The sequence below is a fragment of the Talpa europaea genome (assembly GCF_964194135.1).
Source record: "Talpa europaea genome assembly, chromosome: 7".
In the NCBI taxonomy this organism is placed as follows: Eukaryota; Metazoa; Chordata; class Mammalia; order Eulipotyphla; family Talpidae; genus Talpa; species Talpa europaea.
The window spans coordinates 100,629,477-100,652,524 of NC_140074.1; the positions used below are offsets into that span (position 1 = coordinate 100,629,477).

Here is a 23,048-nt window from a genome sequence, read left to right on the forward strand (position 1 = left end):
GAGGACGGAGGGGCCACCATGGCTGCTGGCTCTGCCGCTATTGGGCCGCTCTCCCTGGCCCCATGAGCGTCCATCTCCAGGTGGGTGATTTTGTGCGCATCCGTGCAGGGCAATGACTCAGGACCATATGCTAGGGGATCCTGGGGTGAGGGGGCTAGAGGAGGCCACAGTCTCAAGCCACATGTGGACAGCATTTATTTTTCATGCCTTCAACAAATGCTTGAGTCTGCTGAGGTCACTGAGCCCTAAGCAGGGCCTCTGAGCTGACAGCCAGGGCAGCTTGGTGCCCACCACAGAACTCAGCAACTGGCCACCCCAGAACTCAGCGACTGGCTGCTGAACACATGGTGGGTCATGTGGCAATCAGAGGAACAGTCAGTAGTTAGGGGGCTGTGTTGAGAATGTGAGGGGCTCACCCCCACCTGCTTCTTCGTATCTCGCCTGTTAACCATCCTGCGGCTAGCACTCCACACTGACGGGCCGCAGACCTGAGGGGCTTCCCTGAGGCGGTGAGGACAGCCAGACCCTGCCAAGGACCTTGGCTCCTCCATATCTGGGGTGCCTGGCCAAGCCTGAGGTCAACCTGGGCAGCCTGGCTTCACGTGAACTGTCCAAGGTCCTGAGGCCAGCTCTGCTCCAAGATCAGTTAAGACCAGACAGGGGCCTGGAGGTCTGAGGAGGAGCCTCCAGGCCAAATCACTAGCTCCCCAGGCCAGCACTGGGATCCCGCCCTGAGGTCACAGGCTCCGAGGGGGAGCCCAGAACACAGCACAGTTCAGCGGAGCCGCTTGCTGTCCAGAATAGCCTTCCAGTCATCCGTCCAGGATTGCAGTCTGCGGCTGGGGGGCTGCAGCTGCACGTGCCGGTTGTGGCATGATGTGAAGAGGATGTGCTCCCAGTTGGGGTTGGGCTCGGCCCCTGTGGGTAGGAAAGCAGCACTTCAGTTCAGAGTTAGGAGTGTGGCTGCCCTGCCCATTCCTAACTGTCCTGAGAGAAGCAGCTGGCCTCTGAGAATTGGCTTCCCCATTAGAAAGGAGTGCACCAGCACCCATCTCATGAGGGACTGCCAGGATTAAATGGGATGACCCCACAAAGCACTGGGCACAGTGCACAGCGGGTTCCCAGCAGTGACTACAGTGGTCACCACCACCACAGTCACAATTGAAAGACCCTGGATAATGCTGTATGCTCAGCCCCGACACCTTGCCCCTCCCCTGGCCTGTGTCTCAATCCTCCTGCACTGGGGCAGCTTACCAGCTATGGACCATGGCCCCACAACCTCCCTGTGCCAATCCCTCAAGTCCACATGTCCACGCTGGCAATGCTGGTAGTGATCCCAACCACAGGACTATGGCTACACCCCCAGCTCCTGAATGGGCCTCTCCCCTGCTATCTGTGGTTAGAAATGGGGCTGAGAGGGTCTCTGAGTCCACTGGGTCCCAGCTCCTGTGTGCCCTATGCCCTGTGGTTGCCCTTGGGAAGCTACACAACATGGTTCATCACCTGTGCCTTCTGCCTTCTAGACAGTGATGCGTGGAGAAATGAGCATGTTTCCTAAGCTAGCTCAAAACCCATCAGGAAAGAAACAGTCTGTTTTTCCCACTGACGCATCCAAGAGAATAGGATTTAACTCTCAAACTACTGATGGTTTCCAGGAGGAGAGAGCCTGTTAGAATACAAAGGCAAAGCAGAGCTGAGCAGAGCCGGGAGGCTGTTTCACTCCTAGATCCAGCCATGCCTGAATCCTTCCTACCCCACTTTTTATCCTTTCCTTTTAAGTCAGTTTGTGTTTGTTTGTTTGCTTTTTTGAGAGGTGGGAATTCATAAGCAAAAGAAACAAATACAACTCCTGAACCACCTTAAATTGGAGAAATTATGCTTACATGTTAGGCTTAGTCCAAATTGCTTTTGGAAGTAAAAAGGGTTCTGCGCTAAAAACAAATATTTGGAAGCCAGAGACCAACCCTCATTTTACATGAAGGAGGCAAGGCTTCAAGGAATAAAAGGACTCACCCAAGGTCACCCAGCAAGTTACCCCAGAAGCTGGGACCCACTTCTCCCGGCTCCCAGCGGTGCCCCTTCCAAGGCCGGATACTGGAAAGAAACGTGTCTTCCCAAAAGGGAAGAGACTCAGCACCGAGCTCAGGCTGGACACCTAATACATTTCTGGCAACTAAGTGGGGTTTCTTACACATGGGGAAGAAGGGGTTGAGGCCCAGCCCTACCAGCCGCAGGGCACTTGCCTGTGATGTCCAGCCGGTCGTCTATGAGAAGGTCAGCAGAGACCACAGTCTTGTCTCTGGTCAGCACGATGTGCTCCAGGAAGTCAGAACCAAAGTGCTTCTCCACCCAGGCATACTGAAACGAGCAGCAGAAGAGGGAAGAAAGCATCACCAGACCTGAGTGCAGCCGCACTGCCCGTGGGTAGAAAGGTTGCTGACAGGAGACAGCATCATCCCCCTGGCAGCCAAGAAAACTATGCCCAAGGAGAGGGTCACCTGACACATGCACCACAGCCAAAAGCAGCACAACCAGGCCTCAAACCCACTCAGCCCCACCCTTGCACAGGCCACCTGGACACAATAAGGGGCCTCCTCCCGCTGCCCGGCAGCTGGAAGGCCTTGAAGGTTCCCACAGGCACTGTGTTCTTTGTGTCTGGGGCAAGAGGAAAGGGGACAGGGCCCAAAGGTCTACTGAAACCATTTGCTACATGACACCTGGCAAGGTGCCACTGAGGAGCAGTCTATAGCGCCCCTGACCCGCAGGTACGTCCTATCCTGGGTGAGCCAAGAGGGCTTGATTCAGGAAGCCACTTACAAACTGGAGCTACAGGGATTGCCTTTCAGGTGGCGAGCATGAGGTGCTGATAGGTAGAGGCGTGCCTGGGAGCTGAGGGAAAGTGGGGTACTAGCGCCATGAGTGGTGGCCTACGAAGGAATGGGGCTGTGGGGAGCAGGCTAGGAAGAGCCCAGCACAAGGTCTTGCCCTGCTGTCACTGGCCTGAATCTCTCCCTTGCCTCCTGGTGTGGTCTGCAGGGTGCCCTCCCACAACGGAAGCACTTTGAGATGGGTCCCAGCCACTCCCTCCAGGTCCTCCTACACTCTCCAGCCAGCGGGGGCAGCAGGTAGTAGGCACACTGGCTAAGCTCCCCGGGCTCTGGGGCACAGCAGACATTGAAAGCGAAACCAACCCCTGTCAGGCTGGCAGCAGGGAGCTCCACAGCCACAGACTCAACCCCAATGTCTTTCTGGTTTCTTAATTGCTGCAAACCAACACATTAATGGACAGATCTGGTTGGGTTGCTGCATTTTAACCAAGGAGAGGTTTTATTTAGGCAGGATCAGACAGCCTCCCTTTGGCTCTGGAATGGAGAACAAGCAGGGGTGGGCCACGGCCTGCAAGGTAGTTCTGCCCGGCCTCCAGCCACCCAGCTGCCTGGCCCTGGCCATCCCTGTGTGAAATGAGGGGAGTAGAGCATGCACCATGGACTGCTCCTTTCTGGTTGAAGGGTCACTGTGCTGAGCCACACACCAAATCCAGGAAGTCCCGTCGAAAGAGGCAACTAGTGAGGCAAAGCAGAGAGACAGCCCGGAGTCACAGTGCTGCCGGGCAGAGAGCACAAGGTGGCCCTGGTTGGGCCCAGCACCACTTCCAGTGCCAGCCCCTCACTTTCTGTGTCCCTTCAAGGATTTTCTTGATTTTTCAACTATGTTGTGCTTTTTCCTGCCTCAGTTGCTTCATAAGAAATTTCCCCAGACTGGAACACCCCTGTCACTCTCCTTTACTCACACACACACACACACACACACACACACACACACACACACACACCAAGCTCTAACTGCCCTTCCTAGCAGTGGTCACAGTGGTAGCCACACATGTGCATAATCACTCGTGTCGCATCTGTCTGCTCCACTTAACTGTAAATTCCTTGAGCTCAGGGGCCATGTATCATGAATACTTACTGAGAAAAAGTACACACCAAGATCAAGCATGGGAAGAAGGAATGGTCCCTTTTGGCCAGACTTGTCCAAGGGAGGGGACGCTGATTTTGTAGACCCATGACATGCTGGCCATCAGCTGTCCCCTTTGCCTCCCACTGGCCCGGTTTTGAGCTCCCCAAACATCCTTCTCCAGAGTCATGTTACTCAGTGGACAGAGGGCCAAGCTGCCACCTGTCTCAGCAAGAGCCCCCGTTATACAACAGGCTGCCTCAGGCTCACCTAAAAGCTCAAGAGCCTCATCGCCACGCTGCAGCTGGGTTGGGTCGAATGAGCTGATCACCCACACTGCCCATCTGGCAAAGTGAGTACCCCCCGTACCATGCCAAGAAAAGGGGCCCTGGATGCCTGGGGCAAGCAGAGCAGTGCGGAGGCAGGAGAGGCCCAGGCCATTTTTGTTGCAAAAGTAATAGCTTAACAAAGAAATGTTGGGAAATAAAGGGAACTCAGAGAAAGAAACATCTACACTCAGCTGTATCCCTCCTTTTAAAAGAAATTTGTGGATTTAAAAAAAAAAAACATAATTAAACAGTGTAGGCAACTGGGCACATAATTGATTTTTCCTAGATTCAAGAATGCGGGAAAAACTAATAGACTACAGAACTGTCTAGACTTCTGGCTAGAAAAAGGTGTGCTGATGTTTGTTCTTTCTTTACCCTGGACTGGGGAAATTTGGGACAGATAGCTGACAAGGGGGTGATATTTACAGCTTTTTTTTAACACATTAGATGGTTTATATAAACTACTGCAATTTTCTTAAATGATGTCTGTGAGAGGTTTTATTATGTTTGCAAGAAACCAAAATTCTGAGAGGTTAAGAAAAGGAGCTTACAGGTGGCTCACAGATCTGAGGCTCTAAGTGTAAGTCCCAGGCTCAGCCAGGGCCTCGGCAGGGCCGGGCGTGTGAGGGAAACCTCTGAGGAAAGGGCAAGACTTGGATAAGCATCTTTTATTAGCTTCATTAGCTGCTGTTTTGGAAGAGAAGTGCTGTTCACTATTCAACTGGCTATCATTTTGGTTCTGGGAAAAACACTTGGGGATAAAATAGTTCAGCCCAAATGAATGCAATTAGTCAACTGTACAACAATGCCTTTATTTCTAAACCAGAATCTGTCAAAAATGACTGAATCTGAACTACACATAGCAAAAGGATTTCTAGGGCTTTAAGGGAGGTGCTCTCATAAGACCTAGGGGGACGAGTGTCAAGTCCAAGAAACCAATCCCTGTGCGGTGAAGAACTCCATGTGTGTGAAGACACCGGGGAGAGCAGAGGGCTGGGAAGGCACAGCAGGGACAGGACATCAGGCACAGCACCGTGGGACCAGCCCCGACACACCCTCTAAGGGCCACATGGCCCCAGGTCCACGAGCAAAGTGCAGCTCAGAAATGGAGATGGCACTAGAGGCGCTCCTGGGAGGAGATCCTGACACAGAGACAGGAAGTATGGATGGGGGAAGAGGCAGAAGCCAGGCAGCGCAGGTGACTGGCACCCAGCACTGGGAGGGAAGATAATGGGTGCGTGTCCTTTCTCCTGGGCCTGCTGAGTGCGAGCACCTCACCTGAGACGCGTGGGGTAAAGGTGGAAGAGGCCAAGTGCCCAAGCCCGCTCTACAGACTGTCTCACCTTCTCATACGGACAGTACTTGTACTTCTTGATGGGGCTCGTACAGATGAAGACATCAGTGCTGCAAGAAGAAAAAGGAGAGAGTCTGTCAGCCCACATCCGCGCCCTCATTGCCCCACTCCTGACCTAGGGCTGCTGGGCCCTCCAGGGCCAGTCTGTCTCCTGGAACGTAAAACCCACCTCCCTGCCCTGCTCACTGCCTTGGGCAACAGGGTGTGACCTCACCTCTGGCCCAGACAACCACCTTATGAAAAGGGGCATCTGACTTCGGACAATTCTGCATAGTCAGACTCATAAGGGAAGAGGAGCTCATCAGCTGTCCTCTCTGTGTCAGGAACAGGGAGCTAATGCGATGGAAGCTTTTAGCAATGAAACACATAAAAAAGATGCAGAGTCAGTTTCTTGCAGGAGACGCAGGGCTTCATGCAACACAGAGTAAAGAAGCCAAAAGAAGTCTTTCAACAAAGTGTGTCAGTCAAGCCCCCTGGCTGTGGACGCAGAGAGGAGCCCTGGCCCACCCAGGGCCAAGCTCCCCAACAGGACAGGTGTTAGGGATGAGGAATGACCCTCCCCACAGTCTGTGGTTCTGAGCACAAGGAGGGAGCTGACTGGAGGGCGAAGGACCTGCTTCTGCCCACAGCCCCAGCCTGCTCACCAACAGTCATCTGGTCCCAAACATCCCCAAAAGCCGGCATCTGCCTCTGGAACTGGCATCTGTTGGCTCATCAAATGGAGCCAAGGGAGAACTGGATTTTCCTTTCCCTTTTTCTCTTTGGTAAATGAGTCCCCTGAGAGCCATGAGTCAGACTGCCAGGTCCCTGGGCAGAAAACACGCGCCTTCTAGTTACCAGGAGCCTGGCCTCTCAGCGCTCCCCAGGCCAACCTCATACATCTCCCACACCCAGGTACTCAGCCTCTCCGCCCTGAGAGCTGGCCGCACGGAAGAACCACCTCCTGGGGCCTCTGAGTGAGAGTTGTTCATGCTCAAGCGCAAGCACTCAGAGATGGATGGCGGGGAAAGAGTCTGTTTTGTCCTCCATTGTCACTTCCACACCTTTCCTCCTGCAGGCCCCTGGCCCTGGGAAGCCCCTGCCTGGCAGGCCCCCTGCGGCCCTTGTCCACTGTTGTCACCCACCACTTGCCTCGGGGGCTCACTACGGCCCCTCCGCCCCACCTGACATGTCCTCGGACACTTACACACGCAAGTGCCGATCCAAGCCCTCAGCCCCTCTGCTCCCAACCCTCTCACCTCCAAAACCTCCTCCTCCACCCCAGCTCTAGTGCCTTCTCCCGTCACAGTGGGAGCTGGTAATCACTAACCCTAAAATCACCTACCCGACCAGTAAACTCATTCTGACACCTTCCGCTCAAGCCTTTGCCTTCACTGAAACAAACACGGGTCGTGGCCACTATCCCCTCACTGCTCCTGGCCACGGTCCCTGGCTGCCAGGCTCTGGGGCCTCACCACCATCACTCCGCTGGCCTTTCCCCTCTTCCACTGAGCTCTGTTTGCCCCGAACAAACCCAACTAACAACTTCTTGCACCCAAGAAACTGAGAGTGGCTGAAGGGAAAAACTATATATAATTGGCTTGACGGGTTTCACCTTAAATTCATAGCCACAAGCCCAGGATGCGTGGCAGCCTCTCTCCAGCGCCCTACGTGTGCTCACCTTACTATTCTCCAGCACAGCTACTGCGGCAGGCTGCGCCTCCCACTCCGTCCTCTCCTTTCTGAGATCCCTGACACGACTTCTAGCTGGGGCGGGTCTCCAGCAAGCTACAACCAGCCTCTCTGTTTCCTCAAACTCCTGGCTGATGAGACTCCTTGTTGACTCACCGTGACATCCAGAACATCCTTTTCCCTCTCCCCTGAACAGGAGGAAGACGCATCCGCACTCACAACAGGCCTCCACTTGTGCCCAGGATCCTGTCCTTTGTCTTCACAAGGACCTTGCCCCTGTGATACTCCTCATCCAAACATGTTCTAGTACCTCCCATCTCTCTCTCTCTCTCTCTGTGCACGTGTGTGTGCATGTGCGTGTGTGTGTTTACACGCATCCAGATGTTCTCACTTCATGTCATCAACAGGCTCTCAGGAACTGCAACTTAAAGTGAAAGGATGTGTGATGACACAAGGCCTTTGAATACCGTCATCTTGTTCAACACAAGCTGGGATTGTTTTTCTCATCGACATTATAGCAAAACATTATTCCAGGACCTGCTGTAGAAAAACCTTGATGCCACAGCTGGCAACGATATGCACCTACCAAGTTGCCTGCTCTTGCTAACTTCACTTCCTCACCCCTGAGCCCGCTTCAAGCCACTCCAGCCTGGAGACCGTCCCCTCCTCTTTGCGAAATTGCCCGTTGTCACCCAGACTCTTGCATCACCACGTCCAGTGCACACCTCCTTTAAAAGTAGTCCCCCACGATGTTAAAGACTTGCTTTTGATAAATACTGCTACTAAATAATACATTTGGACTTAGAGATACTGTAATAACATATATGGGGAAAATATATAGGAAAGAAAACTCAAGCAAAAACACCAAAATATAAGAAAGCAGTGGTTTCAAAGTGGTAAGATTATATATATGATTTTTTATCCTATATTTTAGTTCTCCAAAATTAGCCATAAGCTATGTTTTCTATATTTTGTTGTTGTTCAGCTACATTTTTTAAAGCAAACATTTTTTGGCTTTCTCTGATGGACTGACACCTGAGGCCAGTTATGACCACTTCAGAAAGTACTCATTGCTTCAGACATTGTGCATTTCTCTTATTCAACATATAGTAAACTCCATTACATTCCAAGCACTGGGGAGATTCAGATAGAACCCACTTACTTGCTGGCACTGACTCCAAATAAGTTTTGGCCACTTTAACATGTCAAGTGCACCTTCAAAGGGCAATTCATGTTGATGGAGGACATTTTATGTGGAATGCACCATGCTGGTTGCTGTGTATGTTCATCTTCTAAGAGAATAGCATGGATCACTGAGTATCTATCAGAACACTCAATGTACATGAGTTTGATACAGCTAGTCCACTGCAGTGCAGAAATATCCACCCGCATTCACTGAGACTCTCAGTGTAGCCCTGCCACACAAGAAAAAATGAGAAATGACTTAAATGTCTAGATGGCAATCACTAAATAAATAATAGTACATGTGTACAATAAAATACTATGCCACAATTAAAGATAATAAGATATCGCTATAGTACTGATGTGGAGAGACACCTAAGATAAACTGTTAAGTGAAAAAGAGAAAGCTACAGAATTACATACACAAGCCCATTCCTGTTTAAAACAAACACTGGCAACTATTATGTGAATGTGCACATATATAGTTATGTACATGTGTATGTATATGTATATATATGTATATATATATGTACATATATCGTTATATAGTTATTCATTCAAAAAAATTTGATTGTGTACCATGTGCCAGATATCACTCTAGGGACTGGGAATATAGCCACTACCAAACAGCCCCTGACCTCAGGGAGCTTACACTGGAAAGAGGAAGAGGCAAACCTGAGCACATTTCAGCTTTGAGTGTGTGCCTGGGGCAACGGGGCAGAATGACTGGATGGGGAAGTACAGTGGTTAGGGAAGGCCTCCTTGAGGAGGTGACATTCAAGGTGCTCAGAAATGAATGATAAAAACTATGTGGCCATGGCTGGTCAACGCATTTTATTTTATTTTAGTGCAATAGTTAGACCCACAGAGTGTTTTAAGAGGTGACTACTATCACCAGAATTTGCTGTTAAAAATCACGCTGGCTGCTGGATAGAACATACAAATTTACAAGTCTGTATACAAACCTGAGTGTAAATGCATTGCAAAGGACCTGGAAGCATGTACCCTAAACTGCTAACTAGGGTGAAAAGAGTGGGATCAAGGGCAATACACACAGAAGAGAAACAAAATAGGCAACTCGCATTTTTTCCAAATATGTTCACATCATAGGAGTTTTTCTAAGAATGCACTCATGTATTACTAAATAATAATGAAAAGATTAGTGACCACTGAAGAGATTCCAAGTAAGCTCTTTCGGAGGTGAGGCAATGCCTAGGGAGGCACTGGAGGACAGTCTCTGGGGTGGGCAGGGCAGGTCTTTGCTCACACAGCTCCCCTCCTACCTGAATCCCTCTTGCCGTCCACCTGGTGGGCTCCTGGTCATTCTTCAAGATGACAGCTTAAGTGTTCCTGCCTCCCTGCATAGTTGTAGCCCTGCCTGTCTGTATTCTCACAGCCCATTCCCACACCCTGCTGCAACACTGTCAGGCCCATGTCCTAGTCCCTTGCTTCCTAGTGAACTCTTCAAAGACAAAAACTATTTATTGGGCCTCCCTAGTGGCACAAGGGTTTAAGTCTCAGCACTTTTAAGCTATCAGCAGCCACTGCAGTTTGAGTTCAATCCCCAGCCAGAGAGCTACACACGTGGCACAGCAGACCTCTCCTTTCTCACCTGCTGCTCCCCTCAGCTGTGTATTTCAGTCAGTCAGCCTGTTCTGCTCCCTACTCTGTCTCTGGTGAATCCTCACACCCCTGCCCCCACCCCAAACCCCAGGCCTATACCCCAGTTCTTATATGCATAAATAAATAAATCTATTAGAAAAACTATCTACTTCTATATCATGGCATGGCACCTAGTACAAGGTCCGACATATGCCAGCAGCTTGATAAATATCTATTAAACTACATTTTAAACCTTGGCCTCTGTTCACTTCAGCACTAGACACACAGCTAGCCACTTAGATAATGACTAGACTCCTCTTTTTTGTCCAAACTTTGGGCACTGACTGACCATAGGAATCTTCCACCCAGCTAAGAGCCTAAGAGGACATAAAGGCCTGATGGTGTGATCTGGGCTGCATTCCCAGACTAGAATCTCTGCAAACGTGCTAACAGGAAGATGTAGGAAAAAGTGTTCTAGGCTAGAATACATTTGAAGAACACTATCTCTGCTATCCCGATGAAGTATCACAGTGAACATTAATAACCTACAAGCTCTGAAAGCCCTATAGGAAAGAAACCTCCTTAATTCAATGTTTCCCACACTGCTTTGGTTAAACAATGTTTTTCTTGTTGCATATCTATTAAATCTTGCAGAATAGTAACAGCAGCAGCTAACATTTACTGGGCATCTATGTGTCAGGTCCAACATTTAGGACTTCCTCATCATGTTCATTTTACTGCTAGATGAAGACTCTGGGACCCAGAAAGTTTAATAATTTATCCAATGTCTGAGAGTTAGGGGTATCAAGGAGCCCAGATCTGAGCTGGGCAGCCTAACGCCCCCTGAATACCACACTATCCAGCTCCCCCAAATATAGTTCATAAATATGGTCCAGGAAAAAGCTGACCTAGACAAAGAGTAAACTTCTGAAAAGCTTCTATGCAAAAAAAAAAAAGAAAAAAAAATTTCTTTGCCTCTCCAGGCTCCAGCAATAGAAGGAAAAATTATACAACATGACTCTACTACACATCTAGCTCACACCAAAATAAAATATACTATCCGGAAAGACCTGGACTCAAGTCCAAAGGTAAATTACTGACAAAACAAACCCACCGCTCAACTCAAACTGTAAGCATTTTTATACTTCCCTAATGCCAATTTATCATGTTTGAACTTTGAAAGTTGACCGTTTGGAGAGGGCATTGTATGGTACAATGAAGGCCAAATCACCTTATATGTGATTTGTCGTTCAGGTTTACTAAGTTTAAGTAAATTGTAACCAAAAAAAGTTATACAAGTCTAGAAATAAATCCCAACACTTATAGTCAATTGATTATTGACAAAGATGCCAAGACAATTCAACAGAGGTAAGAGTCTTTTCAACAAGTGATTTTATATGTGATATCCACATGCAAAAGAAAGAAATGGGGGCCTCCCCAGTGGCGCAGCGGTTGAGCGCTGGGTTGCGAAGCTGCCCGCGGCCTCTGCAGCGCAGGTTCGATCCCCGGCTGCTCCCCGGCCACCGGAGGAGGGTCCCGCATGGCGCGCAGACCTCTCCTGCCGCCCGCTGCTCCCCTCAGCAGTGTACTTCGGTCCTTCTGCCTGCTCTGCTCCCCGCTCTGGCTCTGGTGAATTCTCTCACCCTCCCGCGCTTCTGACTGTACCCAGTGCATGTATAAACAAAACAAACAAACAAATAAATAAATAAACATGCCTCTATAAAAAAAAAATGTTTAAAAAAAAAAAAAGAAAGAAATGGGACGCCTTCCTTACACCACACACAAAACTCAACTCAAAATGTACCAAGCCTAAATGTGAGAACTAAAACTACAAAACTCTTAGAAGAAAAATCTTTGTGACCTTGAATGAAGCAAAGGATGTTTAGATACAACACTAAAAACAAGTCAAAAGAAAAAAACAAACAACTTTAAAGTAAAAACATTTGTATTTCAAGGACACCATCAAGAAGTAAAATAATAATCCACGGATAATATATATATTTTTTGCAAATAATATATCTAACAAGAGGGCCTCCCCTGTGGCGCAGCAGTTGAGAGCTGGGTTGCGAAACTGCCAGCAGCCTCTGCAGCGCCGGTTAGATCCCCAGCCGCCAGGCGAGGGTCCCACATGGTGCGCAGACCTCTCCTGCTGCCCACTGCTCCCCTCAGCAGTGTACCTCATCAGTCTGCCTGTTCTGTTCTCCGCTCTGACCTGGTGAATTCTCTCACCCTCCTGCGCTTCTAACTATACCCAGTGCTTGCATAAATAAATAAATAAATAAATCTTTAAAAAAAAACTAAGAAACTTGCTTCCTTCATTAGGATCATATCTTGCTTATTTCTTTACACTGGTGCCTGACAGTATCTAACAGGTGAGTTCTTATATGAAATGAACTTTGAACACCTAGTAAATCAGGTCAATATCCCTCATATCTCATTACTGGATCTAAACAGCTAATCTGAGGAACTTGTTTCGTAGAATATATAAAGAACCCTACAAGTCGACAATAATAAAAGACAACCCAATTAAAATATTTAGTAAAGGATTTGAATAAATATTTCTCAAAAAAAAAAAAAAAGATATACCCATGACTGATAAACACACAGAAAGAGGTTTAACCTCATTAGCCTTCAGAGAAATGCAAATCAAGGCCACAATGAGACAGCACTTACCCACAAGGATAACTAGAATAAAAAAGACAATAACAAGTATTGGGGAAAATGTGGAGAAATGGATTCCCCTTTTGCTGCTAACAGTAATGTAAAATGATGTAGTCTCCTTGGAAGTGTTTGGCAGTCCTCAAAATATTAAACATTTGTGTTATGACCCAGCAATTCTACTCCAAGCTATATGCCTAAGAGGAATGAGAACATATAACCACACACAAAGAAAATGTGAACATGAATGTTCACAGGAGTGTTATTTTTAATATCCAAAAAATTGAAACAACCCAATGTCTATCAACAGGTGGAAAGCAAAATGTGGCATTCTGCTTGGATGGAGTGCTGAATGGTGTGTTATTCAGCAATGAAAAGGAATGAAGGTCTGATATGTGTTACAAAGTGGATGTATCCTGGGAACATACTGAGTGAAAAACATCAGACAAAAACCCCACAAATTGGGCCTCCCCGGTGGCACAGCAGTTGAGCGCTGGGCTGCAAGGCTGCCCACAGCCTCTGCAGTGCTGGTTCGATCCCTGGCCACTGGCGAGGGTCCCACAAGGTGCGCAGGCCTCTCCTGGCGCCCGCTGCTCCCCTCAGCAGTGTACTTCGTCAGTCTGCCTGTTCTGCTCTCTGCTCTGTCTCTGGTTAATTCTCTCACCCTCCCGCTCTTCTGACTGTATCCAGTGCTTGTATAAATAAATAAATATTTTTTTTAAAAAGCACAGTATTTAAAAAAAACAAACAAACCCACAAATTATACAAAAAACCCAGAATAGTCAAATCTATAGACACAAATTATTGATTGCCTAGAGCCATAGGAGGAAGGTAGGAATGGACAGTCACTGCTAATGACTGTGTATAGTGTTTCTTTTGGGGGGTGTGAGGAAATATTCTGAAATTGACTATGGTGATGGTTGTACAACTCTGTAGATGTATTAAAACCACTGAATTGTACACTTTAAATAGGTGTATGGTGTGTAAATTATAAGGCTTTTTTTTAAAAAAAAAAAAAAAAGCCATCAAAAGTTCTCACCTATAGGGCCTCCCCGGTGGCGCAGTGGGTGAGTGCCGGGTTGCGAAGCTGCCCGCAGCCTCTGCAGCACCGGTTCCATCCCCGGCTGCTCCCCGGCCACCGGAGGAGGGTCCCTTACGGCACGCAGACCTCTCCTGCTGCCCGCTGCTCCCCTCAACAGTGTACTTTGGTCCTTCTGCCTGCTCTGCTCCCCGCTCTGGCTCTGGTGAATTCTCTTGTCTTCCCACGCTTCTAACTGTACCCAGTGCTTGTATAAAAAAATAAATTAAAAAAAAAAAGTTCTCACCTATAACTGCTAGTGGACTTCAGTGGGCAGTGGGTCAAGGTTACAGAGTGTGGTTTCAGTCACAGAATCAATCATTTCACTAGAACAAAATAAGCATCTCCCACAATACTCCTGCCTCTTTAACCACCCTGTCTCATTAGGTCTCCTCTACACTCTTTTCTTTTCAGCACCGACCTCAATCTGTGATCACCTTCGCTTGTGTTACCTTCACATATGCTCTCTGGCTAGACTGTAAGCTTCATGAGGACCATCTCTTGCTCATTCCTTTACACTGTTGCCCAGCAGTAGCTAATAGGGCCAGTTCTCAGATGAAATGAACTCTGAACACCCAGTGAACCAGGTCAATAGGCATCTTTTCTCATTACTGGATCTAACCATCTTGACAGAAATATACAGGGAATCTGTTTTGTTCCGTTAGGTTTCTACCAGCTCCAGACACAATGAAACAAGCATGACCTTGTGCAGGGGATGACAAGAGAGAAGGAAAGGAGGCAGAGCGAGGGGACAGAAGCCAAAGAGGTGACGGCAGGAAGAAGGTACAGACACTGGGCTTGAAGACACACTTACTTCTCCAGACTGGCCATCTGCTTCAGAGCCTCCACAGCCCCTGGGAGAGGCTCAAGGTCAAAAAAGAAATTCTTCGATTCCCATATGCTGATGGCTTTCTCCTAAGAAGATGAGAGAAAGAGCTGACTTCCAGGGTCCTCAGCACATCACCTCATAACAGGGAGGATGTCCTGACAGGGAAGGGTGGCTGATTAGATTGTGGGGCTTCTCTGGTCCCCTCACCCCTACCCCCCTATACACACACCTAAGGACACATTCCCTGGGGGCTGGGGGGAAGGAGGGAGTACACAGAGCTTGTGTGTGTTCTGGCTCCTCTCCAAGAGGGACCTGATTTCTGCCAGGATCCAGCAGAGAACAGCTGCGGTGTCAAAGGCGGTGGGTCCCAAAGGCTGCTCTCTGCTGGAGGCCTGGCTAGAGCCCTCTGGGGCCTGAGCCTGCTCCCCATGACCACATACTTGCTTGATTCTAATAGCCAGAAGCATCATGGAGGCTCCGAGGGTGGGCCAGGTCTTGGCACTAGAGTCATTAAATTTGAGGGCTGGAGGAATTCAAAGATACTTAAGAGTGCCTGTGCCAGGCAGGATAAGAGGGGTGTGGATGGAAGATCAATTAGGTAGAGCTCTAGACTCCTCACCTATATTAACCACTAACTGTTTTATGTATTGGGATGCTAATAATACAGGCTTTTGTTTTAAGTTTTCTTCTGCTTTTAAAGTTTGAAAATAGGGCCTCCCTGGTGGCGCAGGGGTTAAAGACAGCGCTATCTAACTATCAGCAGCCACTGCAGCATGAGTTCCATCCCCTGCTGGCCAGCGAGCAACCCACATGGTGCAGCAGACCTCTCCTGCCTCGCCCGCTGCTCCCCTCAGCAGTGTATTTCAGCAGATCTGCCTGTTCTGCTCCCCACTCTCTCTGGTGAATCCTCTTACCCACTGCACCTCTAGTCTATACCCCACTTCTTGTATGCATAAATAAATAAATCTTACCAAAAAAATAATAAAGTTTGAAAAGTGAAAATCTAATCTTCTTGTTATATATGAGAAAAACAACATTCAGAATGGGTAAAGATGCACCTAATGTCACACAGAAGAACAGTGGCCAAGCAGGGGGTAGAATCCATCTCCTAACCCCAGCATGGAAGTCTCCACTTTATGTGGCTGGGCCAAAATCACATCTACAGAGTGTCACACTTATCCAGGGCCAGGATAAGGAGTAAGTGACAACAGGAGAGGAGACAAAGCCCAGCCTCTGAGAAGTAGGAAGCTAAGCCCCACATGAATGAGGCAGGAAGTGGTTCTGTCAGTCAGAAGCTGAACACCCCACAAGAGCCACCACCACACCCATGGGGCAGTACCCCAGACCAATCTGGCAAAACTCATGTGAACTACAAAGGGTTATGCAACTTGTTAACTTATACAACTTGCTAATTTACTCTGTCTCTTGCATGACCCTCACATCCCACAAGGGGCAAGAATTGCCACCCCCAATTTACAGATAAGGATTTTTTTCTTCAAGGCCATTATGAGTGACAACTTGAATTTGGGGCTTCTCACTCACCCAGGAGACAATGTAGCATGGCAGAAAGCGTGCTTGACTTAGAGGTCAGAAGATATGCACTTCTGTGTGCCCCTAGGCTGACTACCTCACCTCAGTGATCAATGTCCCTGCATCCCTACCATCCCACCTTCATGGACTTGCTCCAAAACCCTCTCTCCAGGTTCCTCAACTGTCCGAATACCATAAGATTTTAAGTTAGTTTAAATGACCCCTGCCTTCCTCTGAAGCCTTGTTTACCTCTCATCTCAGATCACTGTAAAAAGCAAAGAGAATATGGATTATAAAGGAGAAATGCTTACATATGGAAGCTGAGTAAGTCAGTCAGTTGGTTGTTTTTAACTGCAGATACTGGGCCAGCTTGGGCAAGAGGAGACCTGAGGATGTCCTAGTTTGAGCCGTGCTGGGATAATAGGCATGTGCTCACCTGTCAAATTCTGTTTCCTGCAATGTTCCCAGAAGCAGGAGATATGAGATCAACCTCAGTGCAGTGTTCCTGATTGCCCCAGGAGTTCTGTTCCTTTGCTTGGTTCTTGGAAAATGGCAATTCATCTCCTTAAACCCGGAGTCCACACAGCTGTACAAAGGGCTGAAGCCACTGTCCTTTTCAGAATTGGGGTTAAGCTTAGTTTCATTACCCTAATACACTTGTGGGAGGAAATAAGGTACCGAATCTACCAATGTTGGGCAATGCTTATAAAGGAACACCAACAGAGCCAAGAGCATATGTTCTGAGACTGCAAAAATTACTAGGGTGCTTTCCCTGGTTTAAAGTTTTTAATAAGACATCAGCACTGAGAGAAGTCTGTGCAAGGGACTAGGAGAAAGCCATCTCTGAAGTGCCTGGTAGTAATGAAAACAAATGACTCTGAATTTCCTTTGTAACATCTGCCCCTCGACAAACCAAAATATCTCAAAGTACCTTTTTTAAGTCCAAAGAAAGGTCACTTGTTAGAGACAGCAGGACAGAGAACAGAACTTTGAGGTGGGGGAGGCCAAAGGTGTCTGGGAGGCAGAGAGACTTGAGTCAGAATGCTGGCTGAGCCCCTTACGAGCTATGCAAGTTGGGCCATCACCTGCATAATGGAGATAATGTCTATATCACAGAGGAGATAATACCATCAAGATGCGGTTACAAAACACTCTAATACCATCATCGTCATCGTGATGAAATTATCTGACAGTGACCATAAGTGGCCCATCAAGGATGCCAGAAAACACCTATATTTGTGCATGATAAAATACCTATCCTTTCACAAAATAGTTTAAATTTACAAGCAAGCTGTCTGCAAACCTACTTGGACAACCCTCTCCCCATCTCCTCGAATCCGTCACTGACTCAGAGAGCAGAGGACAGCAGGAGTCCCAGGGGTCTGCGGGCTCAGGTGTTCAGCAGGGCCACCAGAGCAAGGGGATAAGCCCAACAGATGATCCCATCCCACCTGGACCACTGACTCCCTGCTCTGGCCAGAAAGTAACTCAACCTCTGTGTTTCAAGCACCAGTGGGAGCTATGCTTTCACGCAAAAGGGCAAAAAAAAAAAAAAAAAAAAGAATGGTAAGAAGCAATCATCAATTTCAGGAGGAAGAAATAGGAATGTGACTATGGCATGGGCCGGAGGATTTGACTTGTCACGTTTATTTTATTCAAAGATAAAAGAAGCCGAATCTACCCCCAAATACTGAAGTCGGCTGAAGATAGAGAGGGATATTTTGAGACATCCCCAGGTCGGCCAAGAGCGCGCAGGGTTGGCTCTGTCCTCGCCGCTGTTCCCAGGACAGGTTTTGCAAGCGGAGCCCCCTGAGGCTGAGGCGGTGACCCACTCAAGGTCGCGCGGGCTCTCAGTCCCAGGGCTGGGGAGGCAGACCCCGGTTCCCCCGCCCCGAGGAGGGCGCCGGGCCTCGGGCGCGAGAGGCTGCAGGGCTGGGGACGCTCACCCTCAGCTCGGGCCCCAGGCTGCGGTACTGTTCTGACACCCAGAAGCCGCGCCGGTCCTCCAGCGCGATGAAGGGCAGGTCGGGGAAACGCGCGCGGAACTTCCTGAGGAAACCGCCTTCGAAATCGGCGAGCACGCCGTCCATGTCCACCAGCACCCGCAGGGCGCGGCCGCGCCCCTGACCCGCCGGGCCCCCGGACTGCCAGCGCCGCCCCGCCGGGGCCGCCGTGCCGCGGGGCCGCCGCGCACACCAGCCGCCCAGCCGGATCATGGCCCTTCGCGGTCGCCAGCCGCGGGCACCCGGGCAGGGGCCGCGCCGCCCCGCCGGGCCTGGCTGGCAGACATGACCACTCTGGAGCAGAAACCGCTGCCCGGTGGGTGCACGAAGCTCAAGGAGCAAGGGGCGCGCGGGGCGAGAGCGCGCAGGCCCCGGCCCCAGAGCGAGGCTGCGCTGCGCGCCCCGCCCGGCGGCCCTTAAAGAGACAGGCGTCCCCGAGGAGGCGGGCCGGGGGCGTGGCCTTGAAGGCCGCCCGCTGTCCCCTTCCCTCTCGGGAGGGGAGGGGACAGGAGGGACGGGGCGGGGCGGGGCCGGGCCACCTTAGCCGCCTTAGCTCCTCTCCCACTGCAGCCAAGAGGATGGAGGAGTGCCCTTCCAAAGAGCAAGCCCGTATCTCTAGCATTTATTGAGCACATTTATTGAGCACATTTATTGAGGGTTCCTGCCATCCTGGAAGTCACTTTTAGGAGAGACAAAAAGCAAACCGCCAGGGTCAACGTTGGAGGTAGTGACCATGAACTTCAGGTCCATCTTCTTCAGGGCCCACCGTTTGGTCTGCCCAGCAAGGACTTGCAGAGGGTGAGCACTTACTTGCTTCTTGGTCCCCATCACATGGCCTTTCAGTATGACAAAGTCATGGGTCACTTCACTGTAGTGGACAAAGCCTCCAGAGTGTTAATCGCTTATCAGACAGATTGTAATGCGCAGAGTCATTGTTCTTGATCAGCTTGCGGTCCTTGATAAGGAAGCCCTGGTCAATCTTGTAAATCTTCTTGATCTCAGTGTGTTGATGGTAGCCTTTCTGTCTGGCATTTTCTGACCAGCAGGATGCCAATCCCTGACACAGGCAACCTTGCACAGCCCTTGCTGGGTCTTGGGGAGCAGTTTATTGGTACGTCAGTGGCTGCTGACCCCTTGTAGCCTTTGCCTTCAGTCACCCCAATGGTATCGATCGTCTCATCCTGTCCAGCACTTGCTTCACAGGGATCTGCTACTCCAGTCGCTCTCAGGCTCAGTCCAGCTTTTCAGCAACCATCCTTGGTTCACCTGGGCCTCCATGAGGCGGGCTTCTGATGCAGAGGCAGCAGGCACACCTGGATGTGAGCAACGGCAGGATGACCTGGCAGAACTTGTTTGTGCTGCTGAAGTCCTTCTTCAGCTGCTTCTTGCCATCTTCATCCTGCCACTTCTTGCTGTATTCAGTGAAAACCTTCTTCTTATAAATGTGCTTTTTGCTCTCACCACTGATATGCTCAGCTAAGATGGCCTTAAAGGAACAGAGGCCCTGAGGGGTTTCCACGTAGCCCACAATGCCCACCACTACCATGGGTGTCTCCACAGTGGTCCCAGCCTCCATAACTTCTTTCTTGTTCACATTTGATCCTGGCTATCCACCTCCTGAACATTGTGGTCATGCTGCCATGTAGCCCAGGAAGGCTGTGAGGTGGATGGACCTGGTGGAATCACCCTTGGGGAAATTCTCTACCTTCCCTCGGTGCCATCTGCTGTGCTCCTGAGATAAGAAGCCCATGGACCCGTGTCTGGGGGCAGAGAACTTCCTGTGAGGCACAACTCCATTAAAAACCTATAGCAGGGCCTCCCCGGTGGCGCAGCGGTTGAGCGCTGGGTTGCGAAGCTGCCTGCAGCCTCGGTGGCGCCGGTTCGATCCCCGGTTGCTCCCCGGCCACCAGAGGAGGGTCCCACATGGCGCGCAGACCTCTCCTGCCGCCCGCTGCTCCCCTCAGCAGTGTACTTCGGTCCTTCTGCCTGCTCTGCTCCCCGCTCTGGCTCTGGTGAATTCTCTCACCCTCCCATGCTTCTGACTGTACCCAGTGCTTGTATAAATAAATAAATAATTAATTAAAAAAAATAAAAACCTATAGCAGAAGCCAGTGGGCTCTCAGCAATCTGATTTTCTCTCACCCTCCCATGCTTCTGACTGTACCCAGTGCTTGTATAAATAAATAAATAAATAATTAAAAAAAAATAAAAACCTATAGCAGAAGCCAGTGGGCTCTCAGCAATCTGATTTTATTTTATTTTTTTAATTTTTAAAAAAGATTTTTATTTATTTATACAAGATCTGGGGTACAGGCCAGATGTGCGGGAGGGTGAGAGGACTCACCAGTGACAGAGCGGGGAGCAGAACAGGTAGACTGACTGAAATACACTGCTGAGGGGAGCAGTGGGCGAGACAGGAGAGGTCTGCTGTGCCATGTGGGTAGCTCCCTGGCAGGGATCAAACTCCTGCTGCAGTGGCTGCAGATAGCTTCATAGTGCTGCATCTCAAGCCTTTGCGCCACCAGGGAGGCCCTGGTGTTTCTACTCTTAATTGCTTGAGATATTTCCATCCTGTTTTCCACATTGACTACACCAGTTTACATTCTACTACAGTGTAGAGGGATTCCCTTTTCTCACTCCAGAACCTCATCAACACATACTTCTTGTCTTTTTTTTTTAATGTTTATTTATTTATGCATACAAGAACTGGGGTACAGACCAGAGGTGCGGAGGGTGAGAGGATTCACCAGAGACAGAGTGGGCAACAGAGCAGGCAGATTGACCCCGAAGTACACTGTTGAGGGGAGCAGCAGGCGAGTCAGGAGAGGTCTGCTGCACCATGTGGGTTGCTCCCAGGCTGGCCAGGGATCGAACTCGTGCTGCAGAGGCCACGGACAGCTTCCATAGGTTGCGTCTTAACCCCTTGCGCCACCAGGGAGGCCCTTTCTTGTCTTTTTAATAACAGCCATTGCAGTTGGTGTGAGGTGATACCTCATTGTTTTGATTTGTATTCCCAGAGGGTGAGTGATAATAAACATCTTTTTATGTGTCTGTTGGCCATCTATGTGTCCTCTTTGGTGAACTGTCTATTTAGATCCTCTGCCCTTTTTTTTTTTAATTGGGTTGTTTGGTGGTTGTTGTTGAGTTGCATGGGTTGTTTATATATTTTGGATATTAATCCCCTCTCAGCTATGTGATTTGTAAATAGCTTCTCCTGTTTAGTAGGTTGCCTTTTTGTTTTGACAATAGTTTCACTAGGCAGAAGCTTTTTAATTTGATGTAGTCCTATTTGTTTATTTTTGTTTTTGTTGAATACACTATGACAGCTCGAAGGCTGATGTCATAGACTTTACTTTCTATGTTTTCATCTATGAATTTTTTTGACTTCAAGCCTTCTATTCAAGTCTTTGATCAGCTTTGAACTTTTTTTTGTGTGTGGTCAAGTTTCATTCTTTTGCATGCAGCCATAATCCAGTTAGCTGTAACTCACCACTGCCTACCAACCTTCTGTGAATTGTGGCTTCATTAGTTCAATTTTCAAAACTGAACTGCGGTGCTATTCACATCTGATCTGCATGTTCATCACTCAGTGGTCAAGCTTAGGGTTGGGGAGTTGGTTTACTGTACCCTCAGTTCTCATAGCCTTTGGTGTACAGCTTAGAGTCCAATTCACACCTGCATTGCTTAGAGGTGAGATAAAAAAAAAAATTATACACAGGGCCTCCCTAGTGGCTCAGAGGGTTAAGTCTCAGCAAAATGAAGTTATCCACAGCCACTGCAGCTCGAGTTCGATCCCCTGCCAGGGAGCTACCCACATGGCACAGCAGACCTCTCCTGCCTCCCCCACTGCTCCCCTCCGCAGTGTATTTCAGTCAATCAACCTGTTCTGCTCCCTGCTCTGTCTCTGGTGAAAACGCTCACCCCACCCCCCAACTCTGGCCTACACTCCAGCTCTTGAATGCATAAATAAATAAATCTTTTAAAAGAAGAATTCATATACCACTTTATGGGATCATTTTCTTGGCATATATGATATCCTTAATACTTTCCAGTCTCAAGACTGTCTTGGTATAATAGTTTTCTTCATCTTCCTTGGATTTGATATTTGTTTAGCTTTTTGAATCTGTGAGTTTATAGTTTTCATTAAACATAGGGTTTCGGACATTATTTCTTCAAATATTTTTCTATTTCCTGACTATGTACCACCTCCCTGGTGGTACAAGGAGTTAAGTCTCAGAATTATGAAGCTCTCGCCAGCCACTACAGCATGAGTTTGATCCCCAGCCAGGGAGCTACCCACATGATGCAGCAGACCGTTCCTGTCTTGCCTGCTGCACTCCTCAGCGGTATATTACAGTAGATCATCCTGTTCTGCTCCTACTCTGTCTCTGGTGAGTACTCTTTCACCCCCCATACCTCTGACCTGCACCCAGCTCTTGTATGAATAAATAAATAAAATCTTTTTTAAAAACTCTATTATTGCCTTTGTCTTGTGGATATTGGAGTCCAAGCACTTAAAACAACCAAGACATATCATAATCAAACTTCCCACAGCAGTGATAAAGAGAAAATTTTGAAAACCTGCAGAAAAATAAACTCATTATCTACATCCCTTTAGGATGGCCGTTATTACAAAAACAAAAACCAGAAGATAACATATTAGTGAGGACATGAAGAAATCAAAACCCTTGTGCAATGCTGGTGGGAATGTAAGTGGTACAGCTCCAGTATAAAATGGTAAGGCAGTGACTCAAATAATTAAAAATAGAACTACCATGATAAAGATATTTTTGGTGATTCATCTCCTATGGTAATGGAACTAAAAACAAAAATAAACAACTGGGATAACCTCAAGTTA

At 48.6% G+C, this 23,048-nt stretch overlaps 1 protein-coding gene across 1 annotated transcript; it reads right to left on the reverse strand.

Annotated features, from left to right (window-relative positions):
* Positions 1 to 700: 700 nt before the first annotated feature.
* Positions 701 to 18,568, reverse strand: NT5M (5',3'-nucleotidase, mitochondrial). Its single transcript, XM_084236456.1, has 5 exons — positions 18,134 to 18,568; positions 14,643 to 14,743; positions 5,627 to 5,687; positions 2,244 to 2,358; positions 701 to 918 (listed from the first exon to the last, which is right to left on the reverse strand). Exons 1-5 carry the CDS (start codon positions 18,401 to 18,403, stop codon positions 776 to 778), a joined length of 690 nt encoding a protein of 229 aa, XP_084092582.1. The 5' UTR covers positions 18,404 to 18,568; the 3' UTR covers positions 701 to 775.
* Between the last annotated feature and the right edge of the window lie 4,480 nt (positions 18,569 to 23,048).